Source organism: Ursus arctos, unplaced genomic scaffold, assembly GCF_023065955.2.
Source record: "Ursus arctos isolate Adak ecotype North America unplaced genomic scaffold, UrsArc2.0 scaffold_2, whole genome shotgun sequence".
Classification (NCBI taxonomy): domain Eukaryota; kingdom Metazoa; phylum Chordata; class Mammalia; order Carnivora; family Ursidae; genus Ursus; species Ursus arctos.
Window position 1 is genome coordinate 102,650,607 of NW_026622874.1, and position 19,017 is coordinate 102,669,623.

At 59.8% G+C, this 19,017-nt stretch overlaps 1 protein-coding gene across 1 annotated transcript in view; it reads right to left on the reverse strand.

The window, feature by feature from the left end:
* LOC113247733 (kinesin-like protein KIF19) overlaps positions 1-17,086 on the reverse strand; it is a 35,672-nt gene extending 18,586 nt beyond the window's left edge. Inside the window, exons 1-10 of the mRNA XM_048224491.2 lie at positions 17,051-17,086; positions 16,549-16,629; positions 12,869-12,979; positions 11,025-11,112; positions 10,025-10,161; positions 9,771-9,896; positions 8,914-9,108; positions 5,897-6,049; positions 5,244-5,366; positions 3,249-3,399 (exon numbers count right to left, since the gene is read on the reverse strand). Of these exons, the coding sequence (XP_048080448.2) occupies positions 3,249-3,399; positions 5,244-5,366; positions 5,897-6,049; positions 8,914-9,108; positions 9,771-9,896; positions 10,025-10,161; positions 11,025-11,112; positions 12,869-12,979; positions 16,549-16,629; positions 17,051-17,086 (1,201 nt within the window). The remainder of the gene's footprint in view (positions 1-3,248; positions 3,400-5,243; positions 5,367-5,896; positions 6,050-8,913; positions 9,109-9,770; positions 9,897-10,024; positions 10,162-11,024; positions 11,113-12,868; positions 12,980-16,548; positions 16,630-17,050) is intronic.
* Positions 17,087-19,017: the final 1,931 nt, after the last annotated feature.

Sequence of the window (19,017 nt, forward strand, 5' to 3'; positions counted from 1 at the left end):
GATGGATGGATAATGGATGGATGGATGGATGATGGATGGATGGATGGATGGATGGATAATGGATGGATGGATGGATAATGGATGGATGGATGGATGGATGGATGGATGGAAAGATGATGGATGGATGGACGTGTGATGGATGGATGGATGGACAGATGAACAGATGGATGGGTAAATGATGGATGGATGGATGAATGGGCGGTGAATAACGGATGGATGAGTAGATAGATGGAGAGATGGATGGATGGATGGATGGATGGATGGGTAGATAATTGGATGGATGATTTAGATGATCTCTTTGCCTGGTTTGGGGTCAGATTACCTGGATTTGAGTCTCAGGCATCCAAGGAGGGGTGAGGCTGGGCTAGCCATCTGAGCTCAGACCTTACTTCCTCAGGGGAACCCTCCCAGATTCTCAATCTGGGTCCACCTGCCACTTGTTCTGATAACATCCTGCCTTCTCCTTCACAGTCCTCTGCATAGTAATAATTGATAAACATTTTGTGATACATTTGACACCTCTTTCCTGCTAGAATATGAGCTCTATAGAGCAAACAGCTTTATCTTTTTGTTTCCCATGTGAGCTCTACCTAATAGCTGTCCGTGATTAATTGATGATATTCCCCAACTGCCCCACTGGTAGCTCCACCCTGGCCACGCACGGTCTGTTCCCCTGTCTGCAGGACAGTGGTCAAGGGGCACATTTTCCTTAAATGCCAAGGGATCTGAGATGGCAAAGTGAGCAATGCGTCCAGAGACTGGACCACTGTAGCCATCAAAACAAGGTTTTGGGGGAGTACTTGGTACCCTGGAAATACTCATAATGCTCCTGGCAGAGGTGTGCACACCAGTGTCCCACAGCAGCCCCAGTCATGTCACAGCAGGACCCAAGGGAAGCCGGTCATGCCCTCAGGGCTCACGACGACGTTGCCCGCCTCCCCAGTACAGACCACCTAGGACCAGTCCCAATAATTAAGAGGCTATCAGGGTGAAGGCCCTTGAGGCACGCATCCCTGTTGACCCCTGACCCCAAAGAAGCCCAAGGGTCCTGGTCACCACCTAGCTTTGCAAATTCTCTACAACAACCCCATCTTCCACCCCCACCGGCCTCCCAGCCCTCCACTGGCCCCATGGGACTCAGTCTGCCATCAACAACAGCCCCTTTTCTTTGAACACTCCCTTCATGCTCTTGCTCTAACAGAACCCTGAGCCCTCTGAATCACCTAAGACAAACGGGCACCCATGTGCCCAAGAAGCCTGAATAGCTAGAAAACCCCGAAGTGCCCATCAAAGGGGATGAGATACGCTCCACGGCTGTTAGAGAGAGTGGGGCAGACCCACCGAGCAGGTGGACGGCCCCCAGGACACACCGCTGGGTAAGGAAAACAAGGAACAGACCAACAGCCATGGGCTGGTGTCACTTACATAAGAGTCCACCCCCTGCCCCCCCCACACATGCACACAAACCACGTGTCCCTCTCTGGACACGCCGGTGTCCACGGCGCTGCACAGAACACAGTCCAGACAGGCTCAGGTCAAAAGGACAGCAGTAACCTCAGGGAACGCCCGCTCTTCCCAGCGTTCAGATATAACTACTGATCTATAGGAACTCAGAGCACAGAGCGGTCAGCAAATCCCCGGGACAAATGACCCAGTTTCTTCAGCAAGAACCAAAAGGAAAGCCACAAAGAGGAAGAGGGGTTGCCCACAGAATAGAAGAGACCACATTCAAGGTGTGGCCCGATGACACGGATGGGCTTGCCCACCAACCGTCTGACGCCACCAACAAATGTGGAAACGTCTTCTCAGGTTGCAAAAGGCACGGTCATTATGTATTGGTGAAGTCTTTGTTTCTTAGGGAGGACATCCTGACATATTTCTGAATACAATGATACCATGTCTGGAATTTGCTTTGAGATGATGGGATGGGGGCCGCATGGGAGGACAGAGCGAGTGATCCTGGTGAGAAGTGGCGGCTCTGGCCGGGGTCTGCCATTCCAGCCTTTCTCCTCTGCCAGTGTTGGAAATTCCCGCAACAAAAAGTGTGAGCGACATGCCTGTGTGGGGTCAGGCAGCACAGACGGGCCTGCCCCGCCCTCCCTGACCCGCCGAGGGGGTGGAGGACACGCACCAGTTTGCTCGTCCGGACCCCCTTGGGGGGCACAGTACTGTCCCACAGCCTCCTGGGCACAGGAGGGCACCTGCCTCCTGGCAAATCCGGAGTGAGCATCTGGGGCACGGAACGCACACGCTGTGAGTTTGAGCAGACGCCGCTAAGCCGGCCTCCCAAAGACACAGGGTAAGTCACACGCGCAGGAAGGGTTTTACGCTGCCACTTACATCCGTATACTATTACTTGACATCGTAGCTTTGGCCAACACAGTAAGCAAAAATGGCTTCTATGTGTGTCTGTTTCCTGATGCAATTAAGAACATTTCCCTATGTTCATTGGCCACTAGGAATTCTCTGAATCCCCTATTCATTTCCTCACTCAGTTCTGGACTGTTGGTTCTTTCTTATTGATTTTCAGAAGTCCTTTATTTATTGTGGCAAAGCTTATCTTAATCAGCCCAAAGAACACGTCCGTATGTAGGTACACAGGCATGTATGTACACGACTTTCTTACTGGTGTTTTTAAGGAGACCTTTTAAACTTACTGAATTGTTCTGTAATTGTTGGAAAAGCTATGATACGCTCACCCCTAAGGGAGGCCTACCTAGGCCTGGTTTGGAGAGAAGGGGGGAATGGAGGAAACCGCGTGATGGGCACGGGGTCTGCTCTGGGGAGGCGGGAATGCTCTGGGACCAGATGGAGGTGGTGGCCGCACAGCACTGTGGACGAGCCACGAATGCCACCGAACTGTGCGCGTGAATTTTAAGTTGCATGAGCTTTGCCTCAGTCAACAAATACAAATTTAGGTGCCGGCATTAGGGGAAGTGGAAAACTCTCTGTACTATGTCTGCAGCTTCTTTCATAAATCTAAAATTATTCTGGAACAGAAGACTATATTTTTAAGTAAAAACTGATCTGGGAGGAAGGAAAAAACAAAAAAGTGGGAGGGTGGGAAGGAGAGGAAAGGCAGAAAGGAGGAGCTCAGGAGGAGGCAGGGAAGACAGCCGCTCCCCCCGTGCGGCAGGCCAGGAAATGGGAGGCAGCGCATGGTGGGCTGGGACTGACGCCCACGGCCGCAACCACATGCCCCCAGCAGGGGCGGCAAAACCCCAGAGGCCCCAGGAGCTCAGCTCTACCTCGTGCATTCTGGGCGCCGGGTTCACCTCTCTTCTCCTCCTCCTGCGTCTCAATTTTGGACTTGAGGCGCTGGATCTCCCTGCGCAGGTCGGAGATGACGTCCGTGTACTGCGCGATGCGGTAGGACACGTTCAGCAGATTGCGCTTCACCTGGTGGGCGGGACCCACGGCCAAGGTCAGAGCTCACGGGAACTGCCCGCCACGGGATGTGTTCAGGCTACGAGGACGCCAGCACATTTTGTCAGGAAATTCAGATCGATACAACTCAGCCTTAAAGACAGAGGGAACCAGACCCCTGCCCCCACGGGGACGAGCCCTGAGGACGGGAGGCGGAGGGACACCAGACAGACAGAAGGACACGCACGGGGACCCCACTCACATGAGGTCCCGGAGTCGTCAGACTCACAGACACAGAGAGTAGATGGCGGGGACGGGGCCGAGGGAACAGGTGGGGGTCCGTGCGTCACGGACACAGGGTCTCCATGTGGGGGATGGAAGGTTCTGGAGCCGGGCGGGGGGATGCCCGCACAGCCACGTGGATGTGCTCAGTGCCCCTGAACTGGACGCTTAGAAACGGTGAAGACGGCAAATTTTATGTCAAGCATATTTTGCCACAGTCAAGAAATTTCAAATGATCTGTCAGTTTTGTTATAACCCCTGCCCGCGGGTAAGCACTGCGATCACTGATCTGTGCCCTCCGGGCCGTCCTCCGTGCACTTCTGTGCATACATACGTATCTGCAGAGACACATACAGGAGTTTCCTGGTATAGGCTTGTCTGTGGTTTTCTTATGTAAATTATGTCAGACCAGGGCTATTATTTTTTCTTTCTTTTTTTTTTTTAAGTAGGCTGCAGCCCGACGTGGGGCCCCAACTCACGACCCTGAGAGGCGCCCACCCGACCTACTGAGATGCCGGGCGCCCCCAGAGCTATTCCTCTCTCACGCGCGCTCCTCATGCAGCGCTGTGGCCGGAAGGCCGTCCGCCTGCACAGACGGGTCTGCCCCGTTCTCTCCGAAGCTGCAGAGCGGCCCCCGGGAGGGACGCACCGGTCTGCACGCCCCACCCCCTTTGACGGGCACTTTGGGGCTTTTGAGTGACGTGCCTCCTGGAGCTCCCAGGTACGAGTCTCTCTCTGGTGGGTCTGGAGGGTGGAAGTGCTGGTCTCAGGCTGAAGAGAGGCGCTTGACCGCCCTGCGTCTGCACCCCCCGCGCTCTCTCACTCGGGGCCCGGCGTCCTCGACCGAGCCTCTCAACTCCATCTTCTCGGCCGCTCTCCCTTGCAGCACCCCGTGGCTCCCGTTTAGAGCACTGACCACAGTTGGAAGTGACACGCTGAGCTGTGGGGGGTCGTGTTTGCCCTCTGCCTCGCCCCCCAGCGAAGCTCAAAGTTTGGCTGAGGGCAAAGGCTGTCCTGGCGCCGAGCTCAGAGCCGCGTGGTGGGAAGGGCTCGTCCCAGGTTTGTTGGCGAGGATCACACCTCCACTCGCCAACCACAAGACATGTGTCCCTGAACGCACGTCCAGCCTTCCGATGCGCGTCCTCTGCACCGAGCACAGCGGTACAGCCTCCGGAGCCAGGCGCTCTACGCTGCAGTGCCAGCTCTGCTCGGGCGGCCGCGGCTGCAGGACGGGATGATAACAGGCCCCACCTCCCGGGGAGAGGGTGGTAAGGAATTAAATCAAGACATCTAGAGCCCACCGTGTGCCTGGAGGACCGGTAAGTCCATGCCGTAAACACCCCAAACCCTGTGACTAGGGCCTCATTTGGAGAAAGGGTCTTTGCAGATGTCAGGAGGGATCTTGAGGTGAGACCCTCCTGGATTTGAGGGGCCCGAAACCCAAGGCCAGTGTCCTCCTCATCAGAGAAGAGAAGGGAGGGACAGAGAAGTCCGGCACCGCACGCCCAGCACGGCCAGGAGCCTGGGGGTGGAAGGGACCCTCCCCTAGGGGCTCCAGGGGAGCGCTGGGTGAGACTCCGCATGTGGGGCCTCACCCGCGTCTTGATGTTCTTGGCCCTGTCGGCATACAGCAGCGTGGTCCGGGACTCCTCGAAGGACGTGCTGGCCGGGCTGATGTGCGCGATCATCACCGTGCGGCTGTTCCCTCCCAGGGCGTCCTGCTCAGCGGAAGGTCCAGGGTGGGGGTGAGGGGAACGGGGGCCAGCCCTCTGCGGTTCCTGCTCCAAACCCTGACACAGGCAGGTGATGCCAGGACAAGGATTTGGTGCTCGGGGAGGGGACGCTAGGACGAAGTGAGATCTGTTCCAGGCCCACCCCATTGGACTTCCGCTCTGAGAACAGAGTAGATTGAGAAGCTGAATCTACGGGGACGTTTACAGATCACTTTGCCTGTCTGTCCACCTACACCCTAGAGAGGACAGTGTCTGGCTCAGAATAAAGGGCAATGTCTTACTGTCAGGCAGTCCAAGATGGGACAGGCAGCCTCAGTAAGGTAGTGAGCTCCCTGTGGCTGGGGGTATGCAAGCCCAGGCTGGCCCCCTACTCAGACAGATGGAGCAGGAGTCAGGCAGTGACCAGCCATGGTTTCTACGGGGTTCTCGTGCCTTCAGGGGTTCTTGGAGGAGCCCTGAGACCCAGGTCTGGGCCTCCCACACGAGGCAGGCAGCCGCCGGGCCCACAGCTGTACCTTCAGCAGGCGCGTGAGCTTGCTGTCCCGGAAGTTCACGTACTGCGCCCGGCTGCCGCCTTTCTCGCTGAGCGCGTTGATGCAGTTGCCCAGAGCCAGCAGGGAGCGGTTGATGTGGGCGCCCTCCTTCATCCTCTTGCCGCGGTTCTGGGTCTGGGCGGGAGAGGAGAGGTCTGGGTGGTGCACTGACCCATCCCACCTGGGCCTGAGCGGCTCAGACCACATGCACCACACTGACTGGGGCTCCAAGGCGACAGGACTCTGGGGGGAGCGCGATGCGGCCACGGGAGGGGACGAGGCAGAACTGTGTACTGATGGTGACAACATGCACCTCGTTAAGTGAGACTAGAAAGGGGTAGGGGGCTGTCCGTGCACCACTTTTATGAGACACAGACGGGCGTGTGGGTTTCGTCTGGGCAGCCCCCCCATGCCAAAACTTTCCGTCCTTCGGCTGTGGCTCAGTGTCCCCTCCTGCGGGGGCACCCCCCCCACTCTCGGAATCAGGGACTGCGGCAGCCAGCCCCCATCCTATTTCCTCCCCCACTTGACTCTCCAGGAGCTGCCTTGCTCTCTGCCGTGTTCCGCATCTTCCCACCCACTCCCCACTGGATCCCAGGCTCCATGGCGGCCAAATGTCCCAGAGCCCAGCCTGTAGCAGGGGCCGCATGAAGGAGCCAAATGCCCTCCGGATGAAAACCTTGGACTGCTAGCACAGCAAGGACTCTAACTTTCTTCCCCTTTCCATATGGGCCACATTTTCCGCACAGTGTTTTTAATACATTTGAAATCAGAAAAAAAAAATTCTCTTTCAGGGCACAGGCTTTGGAGCCAACTGGAGCATGGTTTGAGAATCTCTGACAGATCTCCCAGTGTGTCCCAGCTTCCTCTTTGCCAAAAGGGGCAATCTCCCAGCTTCACGGGGTTACAGTGAGGATTCAGTGCACAACATGTGCAACAGGCCAGCTCAGGCCTAGACCCACAGAGCCAACGGTAAATGTCAGCTACTACTTTCATTACGTGGGAGCCGGTGCTGGGCAGGACCGCAGCTGCTGGTGTGGCCACAGCCAAGGCAGCCGCTCCCGTCACGTGTCTGTGTCACAGAGTTCGGGGCTTTCTCAGAGACCTCGTGCCCTGGAACTCTTTTACGAGTGATTTACTATGAAGAAATGACAGCTTGTGAGAGCCAAGCAGATTGCAGAAGTAGCCCACGTAGGCCACTTGAATACAGTTACCAAAACCGAGGCCCAGAGAGGGGCAGTGGCTTACCCAAAAGCACACAGCAAGTCAGAGCAGAGCGAGAGCAAGGACCCAGGCCCTGGATCCCCTCCCTGCAACCCTCTCCATCCTGTCCCGAGGACGCAGCCAGGCCCAGCTAGAACACGCCAGAGTCTCGGACCTCCGTCACACGGGGTCCCCCTGCATGAACCTGTCTGCACCCACACCTGTCTGTGGGTCAGCCATGTCCTTTATTCTCCGTGCTCTGATGCTTTGACAGCTGGAGTCCTTGCTGACCCTGGAGGGCCTGCCCCTCCCAGTGTTAGCCAATTCCTGGAGATACGAAACCACCTTTCAAATGCAGACCACCAGCCCTGAGCCCACACCTCGGCCACCTCCCTCCGGGCCACTGTCCCCCCACCCCCTGTCCTAACCCCCCAGGGCCAGGGACTAGACAAATAGCCATTATACCCCAGAGCCACTGGAATACCCAAATTAGCCTGTCCTGAGCCTGCTCCCCCGGCCTCACCTGCTCCTTCCCGGGGAAAACACAAGAGGGCTCTCGCCCCCAGGGCAGCCTCCCTCTGCCTCCTGACCAGCCCTGGCACTTCCCTGCATGGCCCCGCGTGGCATCCTGTGCCCCCTCGTCTTGGAACTGTGAATAGGACTATCTTTCCAATGGTGGTCATCTCCTGGTCTCCTGGCCCTACTGTGCATCAAATTGTCTATGAATACACGACATTTCACACTGGTCTACCCCCAGCTGCTGGCCCGGCCCCCCTCACTTCAGCAACCGGAACACTGAGGGCAGGGCAGCGAACGAATGAGACGACTCAGTGATCAAACCCCAAAGACACAGAGCACCTGGTGCAAACCAGGGGACAGTCACCACAGCAGCAGATGGCATGATTTGGGCAAGACACCCCCAGGTGCAAAGCCTGGGTCCAGCACCACACACCCGTGCACGGCCAAGTCACAGCACCGCCTGGGTCCCGGCCCCGCATCTGCTGCCCACCTTATCCTGTGCTGGAGGCATTACGTGGATTACACCTGCTAAGAGCCTGGTCGTTTGGTGATAACGTTACTGTGTGGACACTGCCTCTGTGTGCACACCTGCTCTGTGCCCGGCCCTGGGCTGGGTCCTGCCCTCAAGGAGCACTCAGGCCACTGCGGCAGCAGAAGGTAAGCCCAGCCCCCACTCTCAGCGACAGGTGCCTCCAAGGACAGGTGAGCCAAGAGCTCGGGGGCAGGCAGGTGGGACCCTTGGAAGGACTGTCAGGGCCTACAGCCATGTCGGGCTGGAGTACACTGGGCGCCGTCCTCCCAACAGCCATGCTTTGCACACACTGTTCCCTCCACCTGACATGCCCTTCCTTGCACCTCACCAAACTCCTAATGACCGTCTCAGGCTCAGCCCTGAGACCGCACGCCACCACCCTGCCCTCCTCTGGGCTCCCACAGCCTCTGTGAGGACCCTGAATCTCCAAGCACAGGCCTCCCTGAGCCATAATTATCTGCTCACACGTGCGTCTTCCCCCCAGAGGCTCAGTGCTCCCTGAGGGTGGGTCTGGGCGCCGTTCACCATCAGGAGAGTCCGCCACGTGGGAATTATAAATCTGTAAATACTGGCTCTGTGGGCTTTGCCACTCGGCACTTGAGACCTCACTCTGTCCGTAACTGGTTCGCTAGCGGGCGCCTGTGTGGGCCCAGCGCTGCCCTAGGAGCTGCAGACGTGGTTGGTCGGGGAATGGCAGCCCCGCTCGCAGACTGCAAGGGGAGTAACTGTGGGGCCGGCAGAGAACCTGTGACGCCCGCTCCGAGCCCGCCAGGTCCACCATGAAGAGCCTCCCGACGCGCACTTCCTCCGGCACGTCCGCACCGCGGCTGCGCTGGCGGACGGTGACCTGCAGCACGGCGTGGGAGCGGGAGGACGTCTTGTTGGCGGCCGTGGGCTCCTGCGTGCGCTGCCGGTTGCCTCTGGTGAGGAGCTGCATGATCTGAGGACACAGGGGGAGGCGGTGGGTGACCAGGGGCCCCCACGAGGCCACACGCTCCCTCCAGAACCAGGCAGGCCGGAGAGGAGGGCTGGTCCCCGAGGCCTCTCGGGCAGCTCTTCGCAACAGAACCTCGTCCAGTGGAAGCAACTTCTGGTTTGCGCACAGAGGGACAGACTGATGGAGCCGACCAATCCAGCCGGAATGGCAGAGGGTGGACACTTGTGCCGCCCTCCCCCTCCTCTACCCCAGGCAGACCCGGCCACTGGATTACCACGTCTTCCCCACAGAGCCAGGGCCAGTCCCAGAACCTTCCACCACAGAACCCCAAAGGTGAATGGGCTCGCTGGGGTTGGCGGGGTGGGGGGGGGGCTGGAACCCGTTCGTGTGCCAGCGAGCCTCAGCGGGGCGCCTGCTGTGTGCGGGATTTCAGGCGGGCTGGGACTGCCTGAGGCGCCGCGTGGGAAGGGGGTCCTAGCCCGCGTCTGGGCGTGGAGGGAAAAACGGTGGTCTATCAGCGATATCTACTGGGAGCGCACCGTTCGCCACTCCATTAGCCGGGAAACAACGTGGGGCTGCGTGTCCAGCTCCGCTCTGCAAGCTCTGGTGAGCGTGGCCGCGGAGGCCGAGGCCCCCGTCCCCCCATGGGCCCCCATGACCCTCACCTCCTGGGCGTTCGAGGTGGAGACCTCCATGATGCCTGCGATCTGGATGCTGCCCCGAGAATCCTCCCTCAGGTCCAGGAACCCCGAGGATGGGTTCAGGAGGTCCCGGATCACCTCGTTATAAATCTGGGAGGAGAGGCACAGCGAGAAACGCGGTAGCTCTGGGGCAAAAGCAGCGCAGGTCGTAGGGGTCCAGAGGAACCCCCGACGCCCCGAGGGCCGTGGTCTCCCAGGAGCCCGGCGGGCAGGCTCACCTCCAGGTAGGACATGGACACGCTGCAGTCCGCGTGGCCGCGGGTCTCCTCGATGGCCCGGAAGAGGTCGGTGAGGGTCTGCAGGTAGATGCCGGGCTCTGCGTCCATGCCCAGCATGGTGTAGGTCTTCCCTGCGCCTGCGGGCGGGCGGGACAGCCACCAAGGTGGGGATTCATGAGGCAGCTCGGACCGTGCCTGGACACGCGCCACCAGGAGACGGTTCACACTCCGCCAGCTTGGGCGAACGGCCCTGAACACTCAGACATGCTCGTTTTCCGTATCGGAAACCAGCAGGGAAGCCCACAAGAGTCTGGTGACGCCCCTGCTGAAAAGATTGCGGGCGCGGGGGCGCAGGGACCGAAGCGCAGTCGCGGGCCGAATGATGGGGGGTGACCACCGGGCACGGGCTCCTCCCCCAATTCTCTGGAAGGCGTGGGAGCTGTTCCTACAGTCTCTGGACTCGACTCATGCCTGTCAACAGGGACACCGCTCCCCCCGCCTCTGCTCCCCAAAGACCAGACGGCCCCCTCTCTGCCAAAGCCTGGCACACAGTAGGTGCACGCCAACGTCTACTGAATGAATGAAAGACATCCACAGGCTGTGACTCCGGGCCAGGCACTTTCCAGGCCTCCATTTCCCCATCCGCCCCGACCCTCTGTGACCCTAGTTTTCAGGACACGAGGTGCCTCAGCTTTGTGGACCTTTGTCGAGCCCAACTGCTAGTCGCGGGGAAGTGGGTTCTCGCAGGCAGCAAGGTGCAGGTGCGGCTGGATCCCACACGCACCCTCACCAGCCATTGTGAGCTCTCTGAGGCTCCGCTTTCCCGTGTGTGGCAAGGGGGTGGCTCTACCTGCCCTTGGGAGCCGCCACGAGGATGGAAGGAGCCAATGGGCGCAGGGAGACCAGCACAGCGCTGGCGCATGGAGGTGCTTTGTGCCAGGACGGAGAGCTCCGCTGCCACCAGCCCCGCCCCCTCCTGGGACCCTGCCCTCGGCGGTACCTGAGGGGCCATAGGCAAACACCGTCGCATTGTATCCAGAAACGACACCTTCCACTAGGTGCTGGGTGGTGGCACGATACACGTCTTCCTATGGATGGACGGAAGGACAGACGGTGGGACGCGTGGCCCAGCCTGAGTCGGGCACTGACTGTTGGAGAGGACACGCGTGTGATGTCTGCACGTGGCCAGGGACCTTCAGGAGGAGGCCAGTCTAGACATGGCGTGGGCTCTGCTCCCTGTCCTGCCACTGTGCCGCCCTGGGGGGTGAGACGGAGCCGGGCCCCCAGAGCAGCCGCCAGGAGAAAAACACAAGAGCATGTGCGACAGCTCCCGCCACGAGGCCTGACATGCGTCTGGTGCTGGATGCAGACGGGGCCTCTCCAGGGCTTGTTAAGAGCCGAGAGAGGTCAGACACAGTGCCTGGGACTGGAAGGCAGCAAAGGACTTGCAAGTCTGGGAAGAGCGTTAGGACTCCTGCTCATGGGACAAAACCAGGACCAAGGCCCGAGCATCTCAGGCCAGCAGAATCCCATGTAAGGCAGCAATGCCTAGCAACAGGTGTGGTAGTGAGCTCCCTGCCCACAGGGGTAGTCAAGAAAGGACACCTCCAGGTGTGTGGGTGTGGCTGGACCTGACAGAAACAACAGTCCCACCTCTGCTGCCCTTCCTGGGTGCCCATTTGGACCCTGCTGTCCACGTCACTGAACTGTCCCAGGAGCCCTGGCTGGTGACACGGCTCACAGAGGCTAGAGGCAGCATGTGAGCACAGGCGCTGCTTTCCTCAGCTCTGCGCTTACACCATCAGGGGCTGAGACCTGGCCTGCAACTCCAGCTGTGTGACCTCGGGCTACAAGCCTGAGGTTTGTCCGTCTGTGTAATGGGGACGTCACAGGACGTTTCAGAGGCGTGCTGACAGGCTGGCAAGACCATGCATGCAAGGACGGCGCTTGGCAGGCAGATGCTGATGACCAGCTCCCTCCTATCTCCAGCCCCATGAAGATCTCGGGAGTAAAAGCCGCGTGTCCGCTCAGACAGCAGCCGGGTCGGCCACGCAGAGCAAACCCGGGGGCCTCTTCAGAACTACGGCTGCGTCCCGAGTGAGGGGACGTTCCCAGTGCCCCCTGGGCAGCTAGTGTGTCTGAGACAAGCCGTGCCGGGGCCCAGAGGGCAGCAGCTGCAGGGGCAGGGAGGGCAGGGCTGGGTTGGTCTCGGGGCCAAACATCCCCCAGACATCATCACCCTGACGGTGTGACATCCCACCTCCAGAAGCCCAGGTTCAAATCCTGCTCTGCCAGGCTCCCCAGGCTCCCCTCTGTGGCTTGGGGCGAGGGTCTCGTGACGTTCTGGACAGCCTTCTGTCCTTGGTTAAGCGTACCGGTGAGTGCGACCTGACGCTGGGCCCGAACTCCTGCCCTCAGTCTGTGGACGGGGCCACCTAAAGCCTGCACCTGGACCGTCCCCTGCTGCTGTCCCGGCTGGCTCGCTCCTCCTCCAGGTCCTAGCTCACCACTGTGCCTGGCTGGTCCCCATGACAGTGCTCACTCAGCACCCGCCTCCCTCACTGGATGGGGGCCCCTGTGGGTGGGGAGCGAGCTCCAGCCACATGGCAGAGGGGACCCTGCCTTGTTGTCAGGATGGATGAACGAGAACGTGTGTGAACCCCGGGACCCTGTGAATGGGGCCTCCTGCTACCTGCCCCTGGGACGACCCAAGTGCCAGTCTCCTTGTTCAGCAGGGAGACTCCTACAACAAGTCATGGACGGGACCACCTGGCCACCAAGTAGGGGGCCAGGGTCTGGTGAGACCTTGTGGGAGGATGCAGGGAGTGGTGGGGCGCGGGGTACCTGGGACGCATGCTGGTCGAAAACAGTGTCAAAGATGAAGGTCTTCTCCCGCGACCGGTGTGCACGCAGCGTGTCCTCGGGGTCCTCTCCAGGGTCCATGAGCACCACCATCTAGGGGCAGTGAGAGGGAGGCGTCAGAGGAGGGGATGCTCGCAGAATCAGGGTGGGCTCCATGCACCCCAAAGGACCCCAGGTCTGGCCCTTGCTCGAGGATGCCCTGGGGGCTTGGTCTGCATCCCAGGAGGGCTGCAGGCCTCTGTGCTCAGCCAGGCAGGGGATCCTCCATCCCCAGGCCTCCTCTCCCCTTCCCGTCCACACTCCTACACTCCTCAGGCCTGCTAAGCTCTGCCCCCAGCACCCACTCAACAGGGACGGGGCCCTTTGATGAACTGAAGGAAGAAGGGATGGCAGGAGCTGTTGGGCTCCATGCTCACCTCCCCGTGCCTCCTGAGTGTGCGTCCGTGCCCCACCTGTCTACCCCCAAGCTCTGCAGGCCCCTCTCTGCTTCTCCAAGCCAGCGTACAGCGGCCCCCTCCCCGGGGCCTCTCCCATCTCACACAAATACGTAATTATGAAGCAAAGTATAGGAGGGCCTCTGGGGATTGGGGGGGGGGCAGGGCAATTAGAGACCAATCAGCTCTGTTTACTCCGGGAGGAGCTCCTGGGTTGGTGGGGGTCATGGGCGCCAGGGGAGTCCTGGGGGCACAACTGGGCACCAAGAGCCTGGCCGCTCCGTGTCACCACCCCCTGTCCAGCCACCTGGCCACCCCCTCCCTTGGTCCACAGCTTTGGAAACAGAGGTCTCAGGAGGCAAGGGCTGCCCAGAGGTTCCTGGGGAGTCAGGCGGGGCCGGGAGCCCCCGGGGGCCTGCCCCGGCTTCAGGCCAGCACGTTTTCCATGACATAAGCTAACCATTTTCAAACTTCATGCTCTTCTCCATCCAGCCGGGGAGAGGATCTCAGGAAAGGGACCTGGGGGGGGGGGGCAGCCCCTGTGCACCCAGTTCCCGCTGGATGAGCGCCCTTTATGCCAAGCCAGAATGTCGGGGGACCGGGTGGGTTCAGAACAGGCTCCCACCACCGGGGAGGCCTTGGGCAAGTTTCCCCACCAACCGGGGCTCTGTTTTCCCATCTGTAAGACGGACATGGAAGCAGAACGCACGGCCATAAGGGGTACAAGCGATCACATGCTCAGTGTCCAAGAAGTATCAGCTGCAATGGCTCTTGCACCCGAAAAGAGTATTTTTTTCGGGCGCCTGGGTGGCTCACTCGGATGAGTGTCTGCCTTCGGCTCAGGTCATGATCCCAGGGTCCTGGGATTGAGCCCTACATGGGGCTCCCTGCTCAGCAGGGAGCCTGCGTCTCCCTCTCCCTCTGCCTGCTGCTCCCCCTGCTTGTGCTCTCTCTCTCTCTATCAAATAAATAAATAAATAAAATCTTTTAAAAAAAGAATATTTTTTTCCTTTGCTATAAGTAACATTATTGAGAGAAATCAGCCGACCGTGAACACACGTGCAGAGTGGGTAATATCAATATTAACTTCTTGACTTTGGGGGCTGTCCTGGGGTCACAGAACATCTCTGTTTCCGAGGAACACACACAGACATCTCTGGGCGCGAAGGGGCACGATGTCTCAAGGAGCCCAGCGAAGAGGAGTGTGGACACACAGGGAGAGAAAGAGGGAGCAGACACGGCCAGGCGCCCCCGCGTGGGAAACGTGGCTGCAAATGACACAGGAGCTCTTAGCGGGTCTCACCGCCTCCGGTTGGTCTGAAGTCACATCGAAACACGGTGTTAAACGGCACTGTGAACATGGATGAGCCTCAAAACCCCCAGGCTGGGGAGGGGCATGCCACGCCCCGCAGGACTTCGGTGGGCACACCGACCAGCCGGGGATGGGGGGATGGGGCCGCTCCGAGGGGGCAGGGGCTCCTCTGGGGAGATGGAAACACATCGAACCAGACAGAGGTGGTGTCTGCACAATGCCACACGTCCTAACGGCCACAGACGTGCTCGGTTTAAAACAGTGAACCAAGTGTTACAGGACTCCATTCCAGTTTTTAAAAACCTGGCTGTGTTTCCTATGGCGCAGAGCAAGGCCGCCTTGGAGCCAGGCCCCAGGTGGGCTCTGGAAGGACTCTGCAATGGAAGGATGGGCAGAGCAGTGGGGATGTGGGGGAAGGGAGGGCGGTGAGAGCCTGGGGGGCCTGGGGACAGGCCGTCCCCACCTCTGCCGAGCAGACCAACCGGGTCATGACGTCCGAGGCTTCGCAAGGACCACGGCCCGGGAATCGTGAAGTTCAAACTCACAAACACCACTTCCTTCCCACCATCCAGAAGTGTCTTGTTTTCCTAAAGTCACCAGACCCTCAAAGTCAGGGAGTGGGAGAGATTCTCACCGTGAACTGTGGGAAGCCCTGGGCAGCCCTCATGCCCACGGAGCCACCTCCCAGCTGTGAGGCCAGCAGGACGAAGAGGGGGTCTTCTGACCTTCAGTACCAGAGAGGACGGGAGGCACTGGGGACAGCGGGGGTGCTCCCTGGGAGGACGTCCATCAGGCCCCAGATGGGCCAGCACCAAGCTCTGGGGACTACTGACGCTGTCCTGAGAACCACCGTCCATTCCAGCAAATTGTTATCCTGCCTTCAAAGTTACAGGGAAAGGCACTCCCTTCCTCCTCTGACCGTGCACACGGCAGTCCCTGCTTCGGGCCGGCCACCGGTGCCCACGTGACATGGCCCGGCCTCGGTCTCCTGCCGCATGTCTGAGCCCCAAGGCACTCACAGCATGAACTCAGTGGGATCACTGCTGCTTCCAGAGTGAGAACACGTACACTCTTCACACCTGAGCCAAATTCTTTCCTGCACAACTGTCCCCCCAGCGTAAACACCATCACCATGGGCCACTTACTGATCCATGAAGTCAGCACGAATTCACTGCGGCCTCGGCCCAGTGCACCCTGAGGTGTCTGCACAGCCGAGACACTCTGTCCCTTTCCTCTCCCCACAGCGTCCTTGGGAGCTCCAACCTGCCCAGTCAGCACTGGGGACCCCCACCTGGCGGGGAGCAGCAGCCAGGGCTCCCCAACATGCTGGCCCTTCACCTCTCTAGTGCAAGCCTTCTCCTAGGCACTACATTCGATCCCATCCCTCGTTAGAGCTGCCTTTCTAACCACGAATGAAAAAATCCAATTCGTCTGACAACATCCGTCTTGCCCCACGTTTGGCATTTCTACTACGTGACTCCCGTAACCCACACTGACAACGCAGCAAGCGTCTGAGCGTTTCCAAGGAGCAGGGGTCCCGGAAGGCCTGTCCCGCCCTGCCCCTCCTGCCCCAAGTCCTCTGAACAGTCAGGCCCGCCCCTGCCTTGCAGGCTGACTCCCCCTCTGCCTGGATCTCCCCCTCCCACCTCCTCTGGGCACTGCCCCAGCTCTTAGAGAGTGACCCCCTTTGCCCTGCTTGGTCCTCCGTGACAGTGAACTCCCTAACCTTGGGCGGACTAGGAAGGGAACGGGTGGGGATGGGTCCTGTGTCTCTCTTGGCTCCAGCCCGCGTCTGGAACAGCTCTGGGCCACTGCGAGCACTCAGTCCATGAGGGAGGGAGCAGGTCAGTGAAGCACGGGCAGAAAGTGACTGTCGCAACCCCGTGGACATGCGCCCTGTGCCCCCGCGGTCTCACCTGGTCCCCCACTTTGTGGGCGATGATGGCGGCCCCTTCCTCCAGTTCTGAGTCACTGAGCGGGCGGATCCGAAGTGCCACCTGTGGGCAGGACACCATGGCAGCTGCCTTCCAGGGGCCCCACTGAGGCTGCTCCCCACACTCCCAGTGCACCTGGGGCCCCCTGCTTCACGACAGGGTCTCTCTATAACCAACTGACGGGTATGGAGCAAGGCCCAGGCCTCAGCTCATCCACCACCAAGTGGGCTGAAGTTCCAAGTGCCCCAGCAGACGGGTCTGGCCAGCCCTTGCAGGGCCGGGAGCTTGTTGGGGAGATCACGGGGCGGGGCGGGGGGTGGGGAGAGGTAGAGACAGGAGAGCAGAGGCAGGGTCCTGGACAAGGGCCAGCAGCCCCGAGACCTGACCTGTGCCAAGCGGGGAGCAGGGGCGGTGGGTCAGGAGGAGGCAGCCTCAGGGACACGCAGCCGTAGGGCCATCTGGGAACACGAGGGATGGTGCTCACCACAAGCTGCTGGTCCTTGGGCTCCATCTCTCTCATGGCTGGGCTGCCCTGGGCCAGAGAAGGGCCGGCAGTGGGGCCGGCAGCGGGACCGGCAGCGGGACCGGCAGGCATGACGCACTCCCTGCTCTCCTGGCAGGCAAGGTAAGGCGACCTGTCTGTGCAGTGGCCCCCCCTCCCCCGCCTCGGTGACATCAGCAGGCCCCAGGAGCCCAGCCAGTCCTTAACTGTCTGAACACGTGGGACCGCACACGTGGGACTATACACGTGGTTCGGGAGGCCCCAAGCAGCTGGGTGGCCCAGGCCCTGGCGGACGCAAGCCAGCTGCATGCTGGGCACACGGGGTCGGGCTCCAGACCGTGGCCCAGCCTTTATGGCTATGCCCTCACCGTTGCCATGGTAACCCCAGAGCTCCTAGATTGCCTCACCTGGTCTACAGGTGAGCCTCAGAGCCACAAGGCTTGGCCTTGGAGCGTTTCCACCAAAGAGGGGCCGATCCCACCAGTTTCCACCAAAGAGAGGACCAATCCCACCAACTAACATTTAACGAAACTAATCTCGACAATGAATGCCATGGATGTTTCTATAACAACCTTGAAGTGACCTTGTGGTTTCTGCTCAAGACATGGTTTTTTGCTGCCTTTCCCAGGCCGGCTGCCAATCTGCGTAATACCCTGGGCCCGATTGCGCGGGCGAGCTGTGCTGCACCCCACTTTCCGCGGCAGCTTCCGGGGAAGCCGCTGCCAGGTCCTGAAGGAGTGTGCCCTCGTGATGAGAACAACTGGCGTGAACAGGTCCCTCCTACGTTTGGTAAAAATCACAGAGGCGATCCGGCAAGTTCACGTCCGAGAAACCGGACCTGGAGATTGCAGCTGCGTGCTCGGAGGCATAGAGGCCAGCCCGCGGCGGCGGGGGCGGGCCTGAGCCCAGGTGACGCCCTCTGGTCAGCACGGCTGCCCCGGGTCTGCCCGTTCTCTTCCAGGCATCAGGTCAGTGCTGCACGCTAGAACGTCCCTGCCCCACCAATGACGCAAGACGATCAGACGAGAGCGCCACCCACCGTGAGGCCCACGTCCCCCTTCCACGAATGCTCCAGCCTGTGACCCCCAGGATGCTGCCGGAGTGCCCAAGGCTCTGGTTCCCACACGAGGGCAAATGTCTCCTCTGGAGACAGGACCAGGGCGGCAGGTCCACATGGGGGTCTGGGGCTACACCCACCCTAATGGCCCAGCCAGAAGCCAGGGCGCAGGGGCCGTCCCTGGCCCTGGCCTCACAGCATGGGTCAGGCCATCTCTGCCTGGGCCTGGCCTGGGAAACCCATTTCTAGAGCAGAAGAGAGCAAAACAAGGGCACATATTTCAGAAATTCTTTTATTAACAAATTATGTAAAACGATTATAACTAGCAAGTTTAAAACAGTCAAAAGAAAATGTTTTGAAAGCTCTATTAAAAAATCTGTGAAAATGATCAAAGCCTGGACCTCTTCCTTTTTTTTTTTTTTTTTTTTTTTTTTTTTAAAGATTTTATTTATTTATGTGACAGAGAGACAGCCAGCGAGAGAGGGAACACAGCAGGGGGAGTGGGAGAGGAAGAAGCAGGCTCATAGCAGAGGAGCCGGGATCACGCCCTGAGCCGAAGGCAGACGCTTTAACGACTGCGCTACCCAGGCGCCCCTGGACCTCTTCCTTCTTACTGCCATCAAATGTAAACCCCAGGACTCGGCATGCTGAGGTTTAAAGGACGTGAGCGCAAACAAGACACCGGACCGGTGTGTCGATGGGCCGCTAGGATGGCGACGAGAACCGGGGATGGGGCACGAAGCGTGCCTTGCAGCCGGGCCCGGGGTGGCGGCAGACCACCTGCCCGCTCCTCCAGCGCGGCCCCCACGTGTCAGGGACGGCCTGGGCCCCACAGATGACAGCTGCTCCTCCAATCCTGGAACGTTTCAGGTCCACGCGAGCCCCGGCCACG